The 21,538-nt window shown below is 39.2% G+C and overlaps 1 protein-coding gene across 2 annotated transcripts; it reads right to left on the reverse strand.

Annotated features, from left to right (window-relative positions):
- Positions 1-426: 426 nt before the first annotated feature.
- CASP3 (caspase 3) lies at positions 427-21,532 on the reverse strand. Of its 2 annotated transcripts, XM_021694141.1 has the most exons (8): positions 21,448-21,460; positions 10,669-10,745; positions 9,730-9,794; positions 6,943-7,067; positions 3,621-3,749; positions 3,115-3,290; positions 2,494-2,614; positions 427-884 (listed from the first exon to the last, which is right to left on the reverse strand). In XM_021694141.1, exons 2-8 carry the CDS (start codon positions 10,729-10,731, stop codon positions 655-657), a joined length of 909 nt encoding a protein of 302 aa, XP_021549816.1. In that variant the 5' UTR covers positions 10,732-10,745; positions 21,448-21,460; the 3' UTR covers positions 427-654. The 2 variants fall into 2 exon arrangements, with proteins under 2 accessions (XP_021549816.1, XP_021549817.1); XM_021694142.1 differs by lacking the exon at positions 10,669-10,745 and having other exon boundaries at positions 21,448-21,532.
- Between the last annotated feature and the right edge of the window lie 6 nt (positions 21,533-21,538).

The following is a 21,538-nucleotide window of genomic DNA, read 5'->3' on the forward strand; positions in this document are numbered from 1 at the left end:
AAGAGTCAACGGGATTTGCTCACACTTCCTCTGGTCAAATATTTAGTTTCCTTTTCAATACTAAACATGACTTTTTGTAACAAAGACATGCTTGGGCCAAACATCACAAAACCATGCGCTCAGACAAATGATCAAAAAATACAGTTGACTTATCTCCAAATCCTGATTCTAAAAATCAAGGTAGGTCTTTAAGACCATGACCCTGCCCGGGGAGCTCCACATTCTAGGATACATTATTCCCCATCATCGTGTCTGTAGTTTGACAAAAACCAGAGTACATACTCTCATATAGGAGCATATCAAGATCATTAATTCATAACTACAATGTTTAACTTCTTCCATGATTACTCAAAAATTCGTAACAGCATCGCTAAAACTTGCTAATTATCAGGGCAGTTAATTTAGAAACATTTCCTCTCACAACAATTGTACCACTATCCATTTTTATTTATTCCTAATTAAATTCGATTTCGACTACCTGATTCTGAGTGTGAGGTAGCCTCATAGTTCTATTGCTTTGAAAGTAGCAGGTTCTAAAGTACCATGTGAAGTATTCGATTAGATTTAAACGAGAGGAAAATATAGGATTGGTTAAACCATTTCCTCACTTGGCATATGAACTTAAAAAAAAAAAACCCAAAAAACCATCCATCTTTAGTGATAAAGATACAGTTCTTTTGTGAGCATAGACACAATACACGGAATCTGTTTCTTTCCATGAAAAGCAGAATTAAGAGAAAAGGACTCAAATTCCATGGCTACCTTTCGGTTAACCCGGGTAAGAATGTGCATAAATTCAAGCTTGTAAGCATATAGTTTCAGCATCGTACAAAGTGACTGGATGAACCAGGATCCGTCCTTTGAATTTCGCCAGGAATAGTAACCTACGGGGCAGAATAACAACCGAAGTATCATGAGTATCTGATTTTATAGATTATTACATAATTATAAAGGTAAAAACAAGCACAAATTTCCACAAGCATTACTAGCCATAAAAAAAGGAAATAAACAACACCTCTTGTTTTAGGGGAGATGATGCTGGTACGGGGGGTGGGGGGTGGTTTTGTGCATACACCTCTGCTTTTGGCAAGGAAAAAAGAGTGTGGACTACCTTCCCCGCTGAATGACGGGGAGCGTTCTTGTCTGGGTTTCCCTTCTCACAGGGAGGAAGAGGGAAACATGCAAAAATGCAGAAGCAAATGTGAAAGAGGCACCATTGTAAGGAGCATGGTGTTGCCATCACATTATTGATTCATCCAAGAAATCACTTGCTTATGTATGCACACACATTTGCATGTCCTAAACTTGTCTACAAGGCATCCAAATAAAGTACGATGAAGACATGACAGAGTATTCAAAAACTCCAAAAAAGGGAACACAATGTATTCATTGTACATTTTTCAGATTAACTCTTGGATCTATTGCTTCTAATTTGGAAGTACTTTACCTGGAACTGTCTTGAGGTTAAAAAGAAATCATGTTGAATGTATTTAAAAATGTAACATTCTTTAAAAATACATTTGTCCTCTATTTCCAAACTTTGTGACACCCTGAGTTAGTTGTATAATAAATAAATTGCACGATCAATCAATACTTATTTATAGGAGGACAGGTATAACACAATCACAAAAACGTGGAATAACCTATTTCTTTTCCCTCATTCCACTTTACCTTCTCACACACTTTTCAGGTTTATTTTTATTATTTCCTATCTTCTAAAGAATTCCTGGAAAACATACCTCTCTCCTATTCTAAGAAGTGGACGAAGCTCTTGGCCGATTACCATGCATATGACAATATAGCACATATTGTACCATTTCACAAGATTACGACTCATTACTCTATATTGCAATATAGTATCCTATCTGGCATTAAGTTCATGAAGGACACTGTGGAAGTATGCTTTCTTATTTTTTTTTTAATATGTTCAGTTAGACAGCATATAATACATCATTAGTTTCTGATGTAATGTTCAACTATTCATTAGTTACGTTTTTTTTTTTACAGATTTTATTTATTTATTTGAGACAGAGAGAATGAGAGACAGAGAGCATGAGAAGGAGGAGGGTCAGAGGGAGAAGCAGACTCCCCGCCGAGCAGGGGGAGCCCGATGCGGGACTCGATCCCGGGACTCCAGGATCATGACCTGAGCCGAAGGCAGTCACTCAACCAACTGAGCCACCCAGGCGCCCCATTAGTTACGTTTAACACCCAGTTTAACACCTGAAACCATGCGCTCAGACAAATGATCATCCTCACATGTGCCCTCCTTAATACCCATCACCCAGTTACCCCATCCTCCCACTTTCTTATAAATGCACATTTTCCAGCCAAACTTTGCTAAAGACAACTTTCTGACATATCTCTGTCGTTAAGGTACCTAAAATACAGACCAGTTAGCTGTTTATGAATGTCAAAATCTTGGCAGCCTTTGGAACACTTGTTTTGTGTCTAGAATCTCCAGGTAATGTTCGTTATTGGTAACTGTCTTACCAGGGGCCGTAGAATAGGCATACAAGAAGTCTGCTTCAACTGGTATTTTCTGACAGGCCATGTCATCCTCGGTTCCACTGTCTGTCTCAATACCGCAGTCCAGTTCTGTGCCTCGGCAGGCCTAGCAGTTAGAAAATAAGCATTTAAAGGTGCCTGGGTGGCTCAGTCGGTTGCATGTCCGACTCTCAATCTCAGCTCAGGTCTTGACCTCAGGGTTGTGAGTTCAAGCCCTGGGTTGGGCTCCACGCTGGGTGTGGAGATTACTTAAAAAAAAATTTATTAAAAACTGTATGTGTAAATAAACAAAAAAACAAAACAAAAGGGCAAACAACAACAAAAAACAAAAACCAAAAAAAAACTGTATGTGTGTATACACATTACTGTTATTTCTAAGAAATGTAAAGGCTGTGTAAAAATGGATGTTAAAATGAGGAATCTTTTTGATACAAGTCTAAAAGGAACATTTATTCTCTATCTTGTAAGTGGTAGCTTAAATGAATAAAAATGTTACAGTAGTTGAGTAGCTTCAGGGGAAAAAAATAAATCCATTGGGTAATCCACAAATGAGTAAATTAATCCCTGATTAATCCTCAGTAACCAAGCTGTTTAGGTATAGATTACCTGAATAATGAAAAGTTTGGGTTTTCCAGTCAGACTTCGACAATAATCCCCTCTGAAGAAACCTGTTAATTTTTTCAGGTCAATGGGTCCATTTGTTCCAAAAATTATTCCTTCATCCCCATGGCTTAGAAGCACGCAAACAAAACTGCTCCTTTTGCTATGATCTTCTTTAGAGACTGGAAAAATGTTTACAAGTAAGGAAAACAGACATACAAAAAACCAATACAACTTCATTCACCCATCAATCTCCCATTAAACTGTACAGGAGGAAGATGAAGAAACTTGAGGACAGAACTAAGAGATCATCGAAACCCAATTTGGGGCAGTCAACATACCTCAAGCCACGTTAGGGAGGTGGCATGAATAACTTTTATTTTATGTATATAAAATATGGGATTATATAGAGTATGGTGTCATAGTTCTCGTGCTTTATTATTATAATTACAGCTATACCATAATATAAAATTAGACAATGAAAGTAGGTCACTCTTTTAATTATTTCTTACCACTGTCCATTAATTCCAAAATTTCTTCGCATGTGAGATCATTTTTATTCCTGACTTCATATTTCAAGTTTGTGAATGTTTCCCGGAGGTTTGCTGCATCTACATCTGTACCAGATCGAGGTGTCATTCCTTGAAAACAGAAAGGATTACTTATAATTGCATAAAAAAAAAAGTAACTGCTCTGAAATAAACTATTCAGCAAGTCACACAATCCACAATAAATTCTTCTTTTCAACTGCTAAGAAAATTCAATGACTTTGATCATGGTAACACAAAGTCTCTTTAGTTTCTTAGCATATAAGACACTTCATAACATAAACTGTAACAGTGTTATGGTCATAAAGATATCTTTCACAGCTGCTTAGATAGTGAAAAACACAACTGAAATGCTTAATGAGAGAAGTCTGGTTAAATAAATTATGATTCATTTACATAATGGAATACTGTGTTGCCATTAACATTTCTGTAGACATGGGATGCCTGGGCGGCTCAGCTGGTTGAGCGTCTGACTCTTGATGTTGGCTCTGGTCATGATCTCAGGGTTGTGGGATCGAGCCCTGCATTGGGCTCCAAGCTTAGCTCAGGGTCTACTTGGGATTCTCTCTCCTTCTGCCCCTCCCCCTGCTCACTCTCTCTGTCTCTCAAATAAATAAATCAATCTTAAAAAAAAATTTCTGTAGACAAAATTTTGCCATGGGAAATGGTCACTGTATTAAAAAAAACTATAAAACAGGCGCCTGGGTGGCTCAGTTGGTTAAGCGACTGCCTTCGGCTCAGGTCATGATCCTGGAGTCCCAGGATCGAGTCCCGCATCAGGCTCCCTGCTCGGCAGGGAGTCTCCTTTACCCTCTGACCCTATCCCCTCTCATGTGTTCTCTCTCATTCTCTCTCTCTCAAATAAATAAATAAAATCTTTAAAAAAACAAACAAACAAACAAACAAAAACTATAAAACAATAGGATTCTACTTTTGCTTAAGAAAAAATGGTATATATAATAATACACACATCTCACATACTTAGAGGAAGTGTATTTTTTTGATTCTAAGTTCCCAACAATTTTCAGATGTTACTACTTTAATAATATGTTTTCAGAAGCCCCCCCCCCCAAATCAATGACTACCACATTGATACTGTTCACCAGGCATCCTGCTATAAGTAGTTTCTTCAACCCTTCCAAACACCAGTGAGACAGTGATTATGACCAGCTTCACTTGTACGAATGTGGGACAGGGAGCACAGAGAAGTTCAGGAACTTGTTGAAAGTAATAAGGCTAGCGTTAGGCTGGTACCCAGGGGTCCTGGGCTTTTGTCCCTCCTTTACGGTACCCTCCACATAAACGTACAGACTGACTATACAGTGCACTCAGATCTAAAAAGGCTAAAGCATTAGGGAGGACACACCTTAGAACTGAGTAAATTATTAACATGTATGAATGGGAAAAAAGACTCAATGTCTGTGCCTACAAAATATCATTGATAGAGCATCTCTGAATAGTGTGACTATGAGTGATTTTAATGTTTTTTTTCTTTTGGTAATCTGTAGTTTCTGAAATGTCTATTATGGCCATAGGTAATGTTTATAAAATTAAAATAAGCCTATCAAAGTTTTGACTTTGGAGAGGCTGAGGACACCATGCAGCTATGTGACAAGGTGAGTGAATTCCAGTCCGGGGTTGTGAGCCATTTAATAGTAGAATAGAAAACATGAGACTGTCAGGAGATCACTGTGAGGACCTGACCTTCACATTTCAAAGCAGAAGAAGAGCTCACTCGAATGCTAAAGCCAGACTCCTGGGTTAAGTATTTTGTTGTTATGGTTGTTAAAGAATAGGTCCCACAATGTAAAATTCTACAGGAAGTGGGCATGATAACTTAGCAACATGATGCAGAGTATCTAATGGCTGAAGGTGGCACCTCAGCTTACAGCCAAAAGCAATACAAAGGCTCCCATTCAGAATCAGACACCAATTTTTCCAATTACTCTTTCCTTATAACTAGTCTAACACCAAGCTCTACTTATTGTTCCAGTGCAACCTGGATTCTTCTGGCCATTTTTACCACCAGCCCAGTAGATGGCCTCCTAAGTTGGATCTGCTGCTTCTAATTTCTTTAATTAAAAATTAAGTCTAATGTGACCAATATGCCAATTCAAAGAATTATCACAGCATTAATATAAAAATAATGGAGAAATAGCCCAAATGTCCATTTATATGGTAAATTATGCAAATTAAGCAAATGGAATATTATGTAATCATTCAAAGATCTGAAAATTATATAGCAATGAGAAAAATGCTTATATTACATTAAGTGGAACAAGCAGGATAAATTATTGCTTAAATATTATGAATGAAATTAAACTTTGAAAGAAACTGTCAGGAAAAAGAATCAAGTAACACATCAAGATATTAATTAACTTTTTGGGATTGTAAGGGATTTTATTGTTTATATCCTCTAAAAAAAATGTCTGAACCATATTAGTAGATTCAAGTCACACCCAGTATAGAGACTGAAAAGGGAGATTTGGTGATCAGGCCATGGTGAACCTAAGAGAGCAGTTTCAGTAGAGGTAGAGGTAGAAAACAGAAAACAGATTCAAGAGGGATGGAAAGAAGTGAAGATGGCATGCTTAAAGCACATGTTTTCAAAATTTAGAGGAGACAAAAATCAGATCAAAGCTTAAGAGGAAGCAGGGTAAAAGAAGGTCTCTTTAAGATGGGGTTCTGTCATTTTTGTGGGGGCAAAGGAAAAAGTCAGTAGAGCAAATGAAGATACAAAGAAGTGAAGCAGTGCAGGAGGTGGATTCAGAGCTCAGACTGGGGGGTGGGGGGTGGTCAGACACACCAAGGCCAAGTCCCAGCTCTGCTATTAAATGACCTGTGTGAACTCTGTGTCAGAATTTTAACCTTTCAGCATCCAATAGTGGTTACTTTTCAGAGTTGTTGTAAAAATTAAATGAGATAATCACAATGAGGTGCCTTGCACAGTTCTTGGAAAGAAAAAAATACTCTCCTTATTTGTTGTGATCCCTCTATTAGAATGAAAGAGGAAGCAGAAGGATAAAGAAGCAAGGGTTACACAGAAGTCAGGGCAGAAGAGCCAACATACAGATGGGAGGGAGCTGTTGGAAGAGGGAGAAATTCTGATGATGGGCAGAAGATCAAGAGTTTGTGATGGAGGATGTGTAGGGTCCTGCTCTATCTTTACTCTGTGGCTATTCTGTGTTATCATTTACTAACTAATAACATCAGTTCCATTTTTCATATTATACCAAACGTAAATGGTATATTTGAAGAGGACTAAAAATTACATTAGGATACATACCAGTACTTCTATGAAAGTTCTTATTATTAATTATTATACATAAACCCATTTCAGGATAATCCATTTTATAACTGTTGTCCAAGAACATTCCAGAGTCCACTGATTTGCTTCCATGTAAGATCTTTCTGTTTGGAAATCAAACAACAGTTTACAAAGGCAGAAATGACCGATGCTGCTGTTTACATTAATGCAACTTTTATAACACATAAGAACAGTTCACATTTGTTGAATGAATGTCAGGCTGTGTGCTACAGGCCTTTCCTGATTTAAATTTCATGAGAAACCATTTCACAGATGTGTAAATGAGTGCCCCGAGGCTCAGTGCTGAGGGTTACGCAGACACTGTGTCATACCTGTCGGACTTCAGAGTTCAGGCTTTTGCTCTCTACATTTTACGTTTTCCTCTAAATTTTTACAAAATCTCACCAAATACATTTTATAGTTTAAAATTCTTAAATTTCTGGGCGCCTGGGTGGCTCAGTTGGTTAAGCGACTGCCTTCGGCTCAGGTCATGATCCCAGGGTCCTGGGATCGAGTCCCACATCGGGCTCCCGGCTCAGCGGGAAGCCTGCTTCTCCCTCTCCCACTCCCCCTGCTTGTGTTCCTGCTCTTGCTGTCTCTGTCTCTGTCAAATAAATAAATAAAATCTTTAAAAAAAAAATAATAAAATTCTTAAATTTCTTATAACTTGTGAGATATTTATCTCTCAAGGTACGAGTAAGATCTTAAAAATTACCCTGGAAATGAGAGGAAACCAACAAAATACAGATAGGACTCAAAGCACAGTATTTTTCATAATTCCTAAATTGTTCCTTAAACACTACGAGCTGAACAAATTAATAGTTAATACATAGAATCACTGTTGTAAAGAATTGGAAATACTTGTCTGAAAGTCACTTATCCAAAAACTTCTGTTATCTAGACCAGGGTCAAAAAACTTTTTTTCAAGAGAGCCACACATTAAGTATTTGAGGCTCTGTTGAAGCAGCTACTCCATTCTGCTGGTGAAAGTCGCCCAGGACAACATGTAAAGGAATGTGTGTGACTGTGTTCCAATAAAACTCGACCAAAATAGACTGCAAGCCTGACCCCCAATCTAGGCCAGAGATCAGGACATACCAGGTCTAGGAACAGCCAAACATCAAAACATAAAGTCCACATCCTCATGCATTTAACCTGAGTGTATTTCACATTACATACAATTCTAAAAACATTTTTGGAAAAAAATTAAAATAGTAAATTAAAACAGTCAAGGTCAGAAACAATTATATTAACTAAGGTGAAGAGCCCCACGTTTTATGGGTGAGAAAATTAATACTCAGAAAGTATTAATACTCAGTGACTTGTTGAAGATCATATAGATCACAGATAGCAATAGGATAGCTACACGCCTGATGCAGGGCAGAGACTCAAAAAGCCGAGGGACGCGAAGATAACTTATCATCGGATAAAAACAGACCTAAATCTGTTTTGGGCTCCCATGCAATTTGCTATTAAATTATATTCTGTATGATATGAAAAGGTAGGAAAATTTATAAATCACTTAAAAGGTTTAAAAAAAAAAAGACCCCAAACTTTCTTTTTTTTTTTTTTTTAAAGATTTTATTTATTTATTTGAGACAGAGAGAATGAGAGACAGAGAGCGAGGAAGGTCAGAGGGAGAAGCAGACTCCCCGCCGAGCAGGGAGCCCGATGCGGGACTCGATCCCAGGACTCCAGGATCATGACCCGAGCTGAAGGCAGCCGCCTAACCAACTGAGCCACCCAGGCGCCCCAAGACCCCAAACTTTCTTAAAAGAGATTGTATTTCAAAAGTTTAGTTTCTAATAAATCTCCTTACCTAAACAGACACTGCTAAACCTTTATTGGTAACCTGTTAATCATTCTGTAATACTTTTGTTTAGTACTAAGATCACTAAATAATTACTATTATTTTTGTCCAAAATAATAATACTGGGTTTCAGAAGAAACTTTCTAGAATTAAAAGCTCCACAAGAGATCCCAAGTGGATAATGACATGAATTACACGAAGGGTGTTTGCATTTTATCTTTTTCCTTTCTCCATCATCTGGTTAGGGGAAGCATTATTAAGCAAAGTACTGCAAAGAGGAAGACGGAAAAACAAAGGGTACAAGATCATCTAAAATCAGTCAATTCTTCCCCAGACTCAGAATTGGCATTTCATTTTAGCCTTAAAACTCATAAATAGGGGCACCTGGGTGGCTCAGTTGGTTAAGCGTCTGCCTTCAGCTCAGGTCATGATCCCAGGGTTCTGGGATCGAGTCCCACATCAGGCTCCTTGCTTAGCAGGGAGCCTGCTGCTCACCCTGCTTGTGCTCTCTCTCTCTGGCAAATAAACAAATAAAATCTTAAGAAACAACAACAACAACAACAACTCAGAAATAGACAGAAAGCCAAAAATCTCCTGCAAACACAAAAGCTCTCATCCTGCAGACGGATTTAGGAAGGCACAGAAGCACCCAGACTTGCGAGTTCTGCCTCTTCTGTAGCTTCCTTCTGCTTCCAGGTCAGAGATTCTGACTGTGGGTCGGGCACTATACCTCATCTTTCCCTCCATCCTCCCCACAGTTTCGTGAAAGTTGGATTTTAAAGACAAGATTCGGGGAGGATAAGTTAACATGTGCAAAAGCCACGCAGCTGTTGAGGTAAGAAGTCAGCTGGTTCTCTCTGGTTTGAAAGCCCTTTCTGCTTCCCTATTCCTTAAAGTTTGCTGTATTACATACACATCTTTCCCTGATTATAAAGGATAGCATTAGAAATACTCACGTTTCTGAATTTTTAATGGATTTTGCATCCACTGAGTGTTCAGTGTTCTCCATGGATACTTCTAACTGGAATATAAAGAAGACAGAAGTTAATCCGTTATTAGGCGACCACGCATTATATTAATTATTCCAATGATTATTTCTCTAAATTAATGCTTTATATGACATTTTCAATTGGCATTACCACTCCTCACCCAGCTTCACCTCTCTTGTTAAAGGTTTTGGTGAGTCAAACCTAGGAGCAATAATCCTTTCCAAAAGTGTGTGTAATGTAGTCCATTTCTTTCTCTCTCTCTTTTTTTAAGTGAGCTTTGAAGTTCATATAGTGTACAGGTAAGAAGCATGCAGCTTGATAAATTTTTACATTTATCCACTCCCAACCAGATCAAGACACAGATTGCAACTTGTTTCTCTTGCAACAGATCAGGTCATTCATTGCTAAGAACTCAGCCTTCCAACTCAGCATAGTCAAAACAAAACCCAGAAACTTCCCATCACAATTGTACACCTCACACAATACTATGCTACAATGCTTTAGATTCTCAAGAGATCCAGCACCAGGAAATTCCAAACCTCCATATAATTTTTACTCTGAAACTGGGCTTGAGAATTCCAACTTCTCATCTAGGGTCGTGGAATGGCCAGGGACACCTGGAAGTGAGAACTAAAATTTCTGCTTTCGTTCTTCCATCAGACAATTCCAGTGGACCTGACATGGTGAACCAGTCCTTATAACTGGAGGAGCTACCACTTATGGGGCACTTATTATACAGCAGGCACTGAGCTAGACATCTTATCTTTTCTCTTCCCAACACTCCTGAAAGTCAGGAAACCCTGCTTCTCGTGATTAAATGACTTTGTCCACAGTGACAGAGCTAAGTGACTCAGGCGCTCTCCTTCCCACTCTGCTCTGCTGCCTCTGAAGAAGCCAGTTCCTTACTACTTGTCTTCCGGAGTTCTCCCATGTCTTCTCTGGCCTTCCAGAAGTAAAGGTACTTCCCATGGCAATCTGCCTCCCTAAATAAAAAGAGAAAAACAAGTCCAAAAATTCTTGACTTTCTCCAGCCTCTAGAAGCCCTGGCGATCTCAAAAATTTGAATCGAAAGACAACTTTAACCTGACTCGTATGCTAAGATCAGAAATCGTAAAAGAATATACAAGCCCATCAACAGGACTCACCCAATCACAAAAGCCTTTATAAAAAGTCCTAGCCTTCCTCCCCATTTTTAAATTTAAAAAATTGTGATAAAACATACATAAATCTACTGTCTTAACTATTTTAAGCGTACAACTCAGTGACATTAAGTATAGTTACATTGGTGCATAATTATCACCACCATCCATCTCTAAACTTACTTTTTCATCTTCTCCCAAACTGAAAATCCCTACCAAAGCCCACCCTCTTCCAAGCCCAAAGCTAAGGAGACCTCTTTTATTCTCCAAAACTAAGTTCTTTCCTGCCTTCTCCCTGAATAGCGTGCAAGCCTATGGTGCGAAAAGATGGAGACAAGAATATGGAGGAAGGGAAGCATCACCATTTCAATTCAACCACAGAGGAGAGCAGTGTTTTACTTTCTCTCAAAGCCAGTCTTTGTTTTGCCTTTCTAACAAAGACTCTTTGCTTTTCTACCATCTTGTTTCCTATAGGCTTTCTAGAAAACCAAGGGAGGGTGGTGAATACAACTGGGATGAACCATCTTTTAGTCAGTAAGCAAATACTTAATGAGCACATGCTTTGTACCAGGTACCAGTGTAGACACCAAGACAGAGTGGAAGACAAGACAAAGTTCTGACCCTCAAACTTTCATCCTAGAAAGGAAGAATAATTACAAATTGATAGTAAGATTTCTGACACTAATTGGGACTATGAAGAGAAGAAAACAGAATAAAGTAATGGGGAGACTGGGAGTATGAGCTACTTTAGCTAAGGTGGTTGGGAAAGACATCTCTCAGGTGACGTTTACATCGAGATCTAAATGACATAGAGGCTATCTTTGCCGGGAAGGACCAACAAGTACAAAGTCCCTGAAAAAGTTTGGTGTATTCATGGTACAGAAAGAAGACTACTTTGACTAGTGCATGGTAAAAGAAGGGAAGGCATAAAGAGAGATGAAGTAGGGAAGGTGAGATCACACAGGGCCCTCAGGAGCTGAGAGCAGCTTTGGTTTTATTCTGGTTGCAAGGAGAAACCATTGGTGTGTTTTAAGCAGAGAGGGACGGCATGCTTTAAAAAGATCACTCTGGCTGCGGAGTAAAGAATCAACTGTGGAAGATTGGAGTAGAAGCACACAGGACAATGGAAAGCCTTATAGAATAGTTCTGGAAAGAGATGATGGTGGCTTAGATTAGAGTTGATAATTGGAAATAGGTAGTTAAGAGTCTGGAACTCAGGGAGAGATCAGCGCTAGAGATACACGGGGCACTCTGGTATTTACAGGCCAGCACGAGACTGAAAGAGGTGACTGAAACGGGTTGCGGCGGGGGGGGGGTTTGGTAGGGGGGGGTAGATGAATGTGGTACACCAAAGCATGCAGAAGTCTTTCAAAGAGTGTTCCATGCTTTAAATATTGCTAAGAGGTCAAGTCAGTTAAGGACAGACCACTGGCTTTGGCAAGAAGGTCATGGGTTATAGTGGGGATTATCAGGAAAAATTGTCCAACACCTGGAAATGTGCAAAATGGGCAAAAGAAATTATTGTATATCATTTCAGCATGGTGCTGGGCGTGGTCTAGAGGAATCTTGAGGATTAGCTGACTTTATAGAGTCTTTTTTTTTTTAAGTTTATTTAAATTCTAGTTAGTTAACATATAGTGTAATATTAGTACCAGGAGTAGAAGTCAGTGATCGATCACTTACATACAACACCCACTGCTCATCACAAGTGCCCTCCTTAATACCCATACCCATTTAGCCCATCCCCCCACACACCTCCCCATCAGCAACCCTTCTGTTCTCTATAGCTAAGAGTCTCTTATGGTTTGCCTTTCTCTCTCTTTCCCCCCCCCTCCTCCATGTTTTGTTTCTTAAATTCCACATATGAGTGGAATCATATGGCATTTGTCTTTCTGACTTATTTCACTTAGCATAATACACTCCAGCTCCATCCATGTCATTGCAAATGGCAAGATTTCATTATTTTTAATGGTTACTATTCCATTATATATATATATATGGCATATCTTCTTTATCCATTCATCAGTCGATGGACATTTGAGCTCTTTCCATAATTTGGCTATTGTTGATAATGCTGCTATAGACATCAGGGTGCAGGAGCCCTGTTGAATCAGTATTTTTGTATCTTTGGGGTAAATACTTAGTAGTGCAATTGCTGGGTCATAGGGTAGTTCTATTTTTAACTTTTGAGGAATCTCCATACTGTTTTTGAGTGGCTGCACTAGTTTGCATTACCACCAACAGTGTAAGAGGGTTCCCCTTTCTCCACATCCTTGCCAACACCTGTTGTTTCTTGAGTTGTAATTTTAGCCATTCTACAGGTGTGAGGTGGTCTCTATCTTGGTTTTGATTTGTATTTCCCTGATGACTGATGTTGAGACACATGTCTTTTCATGTGTCTGTTAGCCATCTGAATGCCTGTTCTTGTCTTCTGTCCATTTCTTTACTGGATTATTTGGTTTTTGGGTATTCAGTTTGATAAACTCTTTATGAACTTTGGATACTAACCCTTTATCTGACCTTGTAATGACTAGGTTATTTTACAATATTTTCCTAGGTTGTAGGAAATTAAGTCATAGAAAATGGATAGCCATGCTAATGATTCTTGCCTATAGCAACAAAAATGAATTTTGTCTTTTAATGATGCAATTGATTTTCGACCTATAGAAAAATGACCCTTCCAAATTACCTTTCACTGCCCCGTAGGATATTAACCAGTTCCACTTCTATTAGCAAATTCATATCCTTATACCCAACCATCTATGTTTGTTCTTCAAATTCTCCTTTGAACTGGTCTTAATATCTTACTGGTTCTATTATTAAATAAAATATCTGACACATTTATTCTACATTTACACAACAGCCAAGTGTTAGACTTTTCAAACATTATAGTTTAAAAGGATCAATGTTGCTGCAGTGGGTTGGGGAGAAGATGGAAGAACAAAAATGAGTAAAGATAATACCAGTGAGCAAGCAGTTTTGCAGGGAAGGGGAAAGGAGAAATGGAATAGGAGCTGGAGGGGGATGAGAGGTAGAGATTTCTTGCTTTGTTTGGTTTTAAAGATGGGCCATAGAAGGCTTGCTTTCATGCTGATGAGAACGATCTATGGAAAGTGAGAAATTAATAAGGCAAGAGGAGAGAAAGTTTGCGAATCTAGCTCACATATGGAAAAGCATCGGTCTCAGCTAAGAACAAGTGAGGGTTCGTCCCTCCATAAGGAGAAGGAGGGCAAACTATTGGGGCACAACAGGTGAAGGAGGGTGAATGTGATGGAAGGAGGATGAGGTACTTCTTATAAGATTTTTCCTATTTTCTCTATATTTAGAAGATAAACTAAGATTCATGAGACATGAATCCCAAAACGTCTGAGGTGTACTTTCGTGGGTATTTACCCATGTATTGTAACCAAGTAATACCAAAAACCAATCACACACAATGCTAGCAGAAGTGTGGGAGATAGGCATTCTCATACTCTACTGGAAGGGGCATAAATTGGTATTATCTCTTGAAAATGATATCTCTTGATATGTCCTCCTATCCCTCAGTAAGAGCTTAGAAGTTTGATCCAGTAAAATTACACTTCTAAGAATGCAGCCTAAAAAATAGCCCCAGGGGTTGGGAGAGAGGAGGAAAAGGGAAGGAGGGAAGAGGAGAATATTGAGAATTGAGAATAGTTAAGTTGTGGTATATCCATACATTGGCTAATACAGCTATAAAACTTTTTAAAAGAACTTACCAACTATATATGAAATGCTTATAAGGCGAAGTAAAAATAGGTTATAAAGTTGTATAAAATAATATAATCTCAATTAAACACAAGAAAAAGATCCAAAGTAATTATCCAGCATCTTTACATATTAACCTATCTTTTAACAGTGGCTGTCTCTGGGTGATGGATTACTGGCAACTTATTTACTCCTTGATATTTCCCTATATTTTCTACAACATCTGTATTGTTTTTAAATTTAGAAAATAGTAACAAAGATTATCTTATAAAATAATATCTATCAGCAAGGATAGATTGCATCAACCAGGACTGTGTCAATTTCAACTCTCAGCCCTGTTTCAAGAGTGATAAAAACAGGGGAACGCTACTACTATGAAAGTAGCGATCTTTCCTTGGCTGCTCTGTACCATGTCCTAGTCTCCCTCTTTTTCTTTCTCTTTTGTTTCACACATACAACAAACATAGATCAGGTACAAGAAACCTCAAACGTTCTTGAACCATAAATATAGAGACCAAATTGCCCCATGCATGTCAATTCTAACTGGGCAGACTAAAATGCAAAATAATTATCCATCTGTGGTTGAAAAGCAAAGTTGTGGTTAATTTGATGAATTGAGAGAATAGAGTGGCTAACAATTCTCAAACCATAGGCAAATACATAATAAGTGATTTACTGTTATTATATTACAATCCATTAAGAAAATAATATTATCTATGTTTCAAGACTTTATGGCCAGCCTGTAGTAAATCTGGAGTGAAAACAGAGTGGGAAAGAAGACTTAATAAAAATAGAAATTTCTAAAGCTGAACCTGGAGCTCCCACCAGTGTCCTTTCTGGCCCGTGTTTGCCTCAAATTGGCCCTGTGAATGGGTTTTCCAAATGTAGGGTGTTGAGGACCCCATGATGGGTTCCCACATGACTGAGGCCTTTAAGATCTCTTGTCAAACACTTCTGCAAACAGTGTCATGATTCTTAGACTGAAATACTAACTTCTAACAACCTTTTATCTCTTGCCAACAATAAAGCTATGGGATGAAACTATTTTATCCTTATAGATAGTTTAATTTTTTTTTTTTTTTTTTGTGATGAGTACTGGGTGTTATATGCAACTAATGAATCGTTGAACACTACATCAAAAACTAATGATGTATTGTATGTTGGCTAATTGAATAAAAAAAAAGAAAGTTTAAATTTAAATAGTGATCTGCTTTCCAGAATTTTAAAATATTTGGCTTCTTGGCTCATATCAATGTTAAGATTTCATCTAAATAATAGGTAACTTTTAAGTAGTCACTTCCTTTTCATGTATTTATTGAACTTTAACCAAATCATTTTTAATAGTTAAGAAAGTTTTCATATAGATCAAGCCTAATAAAAGTGATTGTAATTTAATGATATCTGATATTAGGCATGAGATAGACGATTTTGTTTCAGTAAGGTAGTTGGTGGCTGAAAGGAAAAAATGGGAGTTCTTTGGAATGGGATTTAAAACAGTGTCTTATACTATTCGATAAGGATTTCTCAGGAACACATACTATAACGTGTTTCATTGCTTTCTTTATCAGTATCTGAACCATATATATTGCAACAGTATCAACTGACCTTCATACACTATCACAAACTTATATAATGGTAAATAAAATCCTCATTGCATCAGACATGTGCACATTTGCTCTCTCCTTGTCACCATCTGCTTTTTCCACATGAAAACACCACATCCACACTCTTGGGAGAGGGCTTTGGTTCTTGCAACTTACTAACGTGTCACACTTAGCATTACCTCACCTCCATTAGCTAATGCCGGGCTGAATACAAATTATTCTGGGGATGGTGATCTCATCTTAGAAGAATAAAAAAATATCCCTCAAGGGAAATATTTAACGCTCTAAGAGATAACAGGAGTTTATGTCTTAGAACATTTTCATTTGACCAAACATAAATGGGAAAAGCATACCAAAAGGGTTTAAAAAATATATCCTAGCACAGCAATGAACTTAACACTAATTGTTTCTTACTGTATTGATATATATAATTCTTTCCATCAATTCAGGATGCTGCTGATTATAAAGTACATTTCTGAACATTAGATCCTGGAGAAATTTTAATAGACCAATTGGCATTAGATGGCAATTTGAACTTGGGTCTTAGACTCACTTCTCTAGTTCCTAGACCCCTTTAACACTTGCCAGTAAAGCTGCTCCACACAAATCTTCAAGAACTAAAAGAAGGTTGTCAGTATAAATGTACCGTCACTCTAAAATAGATACTTAAACATTTCATGCTGTTTTCCTAAACAAGTGAAAAGTTGTAACGTTTTCCTATTTATATTCTAGTTAGCCAACTAAAGGGACCATTGTATATTGCAATAATCCAGTAAAGCAGAATAGATGATCTACAGTGAAGGCAGCAGAATGAAAATTAATTTCTAAAACTGAAATTTCTATATGAAGTTATAAAGTGTTAAAAATTAAAAAGCCCACAAAACCCTGTTATTAAAAATGAATAGTTTAAAAGCATGCCTATGGTAGAGATTTCAAAATAAGATATTAAATTAGTATCAACAGTTTGCCAGATTCCTACTCCACTAACCTGTCCCCCAGCAGTAGGCTGTTCCTAGGGCCTGTCCTAATAGGAAACTGAGGTAAAGGATAAAGCCTGGTCTCAAAAGGGTTTGAAATCTCCAAATGTGACATCAGAATGAATACTGCTCACTTATGAATCATCTCCATGAATCTATCTAAAAAAAAAAAATTACAAGGAAAGATTTACCAGAACACATAGCCAAAGAAAAGGCCAAAGAATCAAAATGTCTTATGTGATTTGAGCGTTGTGTACAAGTGTCCCGTAACAATAGTTCCTCTTGATGCTGTCTCATCTGGGCTAGACTCTGAGCCAAAAGGTACTTTTGCTTACTTAGGTATGCATTTATTATTTACTTATGTGTTTCTGGCTAGTCCTTCCAGTGATGGTCTGAGACATAATGATCCCCATTTTACAGTTCAGCTGCCTGAGGCTCAGAGCAGTTAAGTAACTTACGTGGCAGAGCCAGCACTCAAACCAGGATCTGTCTGCCTTGCGAGGGCAGAGTCCCACTCCTCAACATGACTTACTACCTTATGGGAGGGGTAATAGTCTCTCTACTTTCAATAAAGGAAACTAAAATCCATAACCTAGAAGCTCTAATTAAGATGAGACAGAGAGCATAAATAACATGACAGAAACTGACAGCAGAGACACTGAAATAGTATAAAGTGCACTTACTGTAATTAATGAACAAAATAGGAATGACACTTACGGTGTTTTTGATGCCACTGGGTAATCTACTTCTAAAAGCAAAGTATCTGGTTTTATGTTATTAAGACATTTTCTATATGCCTGTAAAGTAAAGGTGAAGCCTTTCCATCATGACTTCTGGGAAGGCTATACTTTTGCCAAAGAGCTTGAAAAACATCAGGATTGTATTTATGACCTATTAGAGAGGACAAAATCTTAAAAGCAGTCACATATCCAGATTCAGCAAGTGAAACAGAAAGAACAGACTTTTCACAATAGTTTGGATAAGAACAGATTTCAGCTGTAATGTACTAGAGGTTTTATTGAAATTCTTTCCCATCTGGTCTCTGAATTTCTCCGGGGAATTAGAAGAATCACCAAATTGGATATTGGTGACTGGACCAATATCGTTGGGCCTGGTAGTCAATCTCTTAATATTTACTTTGTAATTAAGGTGAAAACACACTGAGCAGCAAGTAAAATGAAATACAGAGTAAACTGAACGAAGTTCAGTGGTGCCATACAAACAGATCAAACCATTCTTTCCTTTTCTCTGGAAGGGCCCCAGGACCAGGAAGACAGGCTGAAATTGTTCCCCACTGTCCAAAGCCATATTTTGTATAAAATAAATGTAGAATGAAGGATCTTGGATGCCATTTATAAAAACTACAGATAACCTACAGGGCCTCCTCCCTTCCGCTCAGGACCACTCCTCTGTAGAAGGAGATTCTGGTTTACAGCCACCTGATTAAAGAAATTCCGCCTACCAGAGAAGGTTTGAAACTGGGAAAAGTCTGAGTCGGTATTTATTCATTTGTCATTTGCGCTGTAATAATTTACTGAACTGTGTGCAGAGTACTGCAGTAAACCTGAGTGTCCGGGGTGATGGTTAGAGCCATGGATCCTATCCCTGTGTGGGACTCACACCTGTACTCCCTTATTCAAAAGTGGCTCCACAAGGCAGATGCCACACAGTGCTCAGTAGGGATCAGAGAATTTTATCTTACTCTACCCTAATTCAAAAAGCTCTATAAGCAATTTGAAGGCAAGAATGAAATAGGCAGAGAAATAACATCATATAGTTACAAAGCATAGTCAACAGACATCTCATTTTATCCTCACAACAACCCTATGAGGTGTGTATATGATTTATGCTTAATTTATGAATGAGCTGGTAAGTGGCACCCTTGGGACTTGGCCTTGAGTGGTCTGGCAACAAAGTACCTGTTCCCCTCCATTATATACGTTACATCTGTACAAAACATTATCTAACAGTCTAAAAATTCCCACCTCTTTTTTGGGACCCAAACACCAGTGCTTCCCATATTTGAGGCAGAGTTTAAAGATCTAATAGTAGGCACCAAAATTGTTTTAAAGCCTTACATGAAAATAGACTGCTTGTTAGCACTGAAGGGGGATGAAGCAGTAGATTGTGTTAAATTGGGTTTGAAAGCAAAACAGTAAAGAAACATTGTAATTGCCTGTATCAGATAACATGTCAGTCTCTTAAAATGGCAGGAAGTAAGGCCTTTTTTAAAGAGAGCAAAAGCAAATCTGATTTAATTAGGTACAATGTTGTTGTTTTACTGTGAACAGGTTTTATTGCCACACTCCAATACATTGTTCGTTCATTAAAACACATTCTAACTTTCAAAGGCTTCTTTTGCAAAAGAGCAAGGCAAAAACCAAAGCTCCAACATCAGGTTGTGACAGGGATGACTTAAGCTTTACATTTCATTCTTGGAGATCATCTAACTCCAACCCAAAGTGGCTGAGCACATTTTGATGCAGGCTGGTCTAACCACTTTGCTTAGCACCTGTTACTATCCTGCATATTCATATTGTCACAGCAACTCCATATTTCACTTCTGCCATTTCTTTCTAATTCACATCTTTTAATTATAATTTGCTAAGTAAACCTAAAATAGGTTTATTTTTTCAGATAGGGCATAATTATTAAAAAGCATAATGCTGTAGTATGGCCATTACTTGTGCCAGGCCCGATACACGGGAAAAAACAATAAGGAACAACAAGGTAACAAGATAAACATAGTCCCTCATGGAATTTGCTTACAGACTAGTAGGGAAGATAGTAGGGAAGTAAACAAGCAACTGCAAAGGATATGCCATTTGCTTTTTATGGAATGCAGGATGCAAAAGGAACTCATCATAGAAAACTTAACCTTGAAGTACTTAATGAGAACAGAAACCTAAGTAGGAGTTCCTCAAGCAAATGTGATGTAATGAAGGGAGAGAGGGAATGCAGAGTGTTCCAGGCAGAGAACAGGTATGAGGATCAGCCTGGCTGTTCAGTAAGTGAAATGGTGGTATAACGAAAGATAAGATGGGGAGGGGACCAAGGCGCCAACCTATGCTTGGCTTTGTTAGCCTTGTTAAGGGATTGGGTTTGTCCTATGGGCAAAGGAACAGCCTTCTAGAATTCTGTTTTATAAAGATCACTCAGCTTGTGCTGTGAAGAATGGAATGGAGGGCAGGGGGACGGGTCTGGAAGTATGGAGGCCAATGAGGACTGCTGTAGCTAGGTGAGAGCCTAGGGTGGTTCTCAAAAACGGAGAGAAGTGGACAGAGCTCATGGGTATTTAGGAGGTCCAGGTGGCTTGATGGCTAACTGGGGAAGGAACAGGGAGAGGTAGCTGAGAAGGCTGGTTTTGGGCTTGGATGCCACTTACTGAGTACAGGGACATAGGCAGCTTCTGCATGGCTTGAGAACAGACCCACTGAAATCAAGAGTGACAAAGTGTGAGAAAGGCACGCTTTTCAACATGCCCTGAGGGGATCTCAAAGCAGCTCCTAGGTGACTTTGGCTACAGATACTAAATCACAGGGAAGAGGTGCAAGGATTTAAGGAAGCCTGCAGGTCTGAAAAGGAAATAGAATTCAATGCTTGAAATTTACTTCTCTGGAAAATTGAGCCACACAGTCAACCCGAAAAAATCTAGGCCCGAGACAGAGAAAGCAGCAGAGACTAAACCCTCTTCCAGTAATAGAAGGATCAGTCCGCGCCTCTCAGCAGCACCAGGCTCGCCTCCAGCCCTCTCGGGGCACCGTTTTTTGGCGCCGATCATCCGCTCCACTCTTCCCGATCCAAACGTCAGCCCAAGGTCCCGGCCACTCTCACTTCCCAAGCACCCCGCTGCCTTCGGCTCCGGCTCCAACCCCCTATTCCCACCCCCGGGTCCAGACTCTCCTGCAATCCGGCCTCGACGCTCCCGGACCGGCCTCTCGATCCTCCAGTCCTCCGGGCTCCGCATCTCCAGCCAGATCTCCGTTCCCCGGCCTCCACATCCCCTGGTGTCCCCCACCCGCCTCGGGTCTCTCGCTAAGCAGGCTTCAGTGCAAGTTCTCGCACCCGTCTTGGTGCGATAACAAAGGATCCGCCGCAAGGACCGTGCCCACGTCCTCCTCCCCGGAACAGCTGCAGGCCCGGGCAGGGTGCCGGGGCGGGCGCAGGGCTTGGGAGGATGAAAAGAGCGGGCCCAGGGTTGACGGGGCCGCTGCGGGAAGGGCGGATGGCAGCACTCACCGCACAGCCTCCAAGCAGCCACGACTCCTCTCGCACGGGTTAGACTTACCAAACCGCAGGCGCCAGCCCGCAGCCCTAAAAGGTGTGCTCC

This window comes from Neomonachus schauinslandi, chromosome 2 (genome assembly GCF_002201575.2).
Source record: "Neomonachus schauinslandi chromosome 2, ASM220157v2, whole genome shotgun sequence".
NCBI classification, from domain to species: domain Eukaryota; kingdom Metazoa; phylum Chordata; class Mammalia; order Carnivora; family Phocidae; genus Neomonachus; species Neomonachus schauinslandi.

What these genes read in the sequence shown, in the direction of transcription:
- CASP3 (XM_021694141.1), bottom strand. Translation starts at nt 10,731, where the DNA reads ATGGGAAGTACCTTTACTTCTGGAAGGCCAGAGAAGACATGGGAGAAC. An exon ending in TCCATTAAAAATTCAGAAAC is followed by an intron (nt 7,068 to 9,729) that starts GTGAGTATTTCT and finishes ATTTCCAAACAG; the next exon opens with AAAGATCTTACATGGAAGCA. An exon ending in TTTGGAATTAATGGACAGTG is followed by an intron (nt 3,291 to 3,620) that starts GTAAGAAATAAT and finishes ACATTTTTCCAG; the next exon opens with TCTCTAAAGAAGATCATAGC.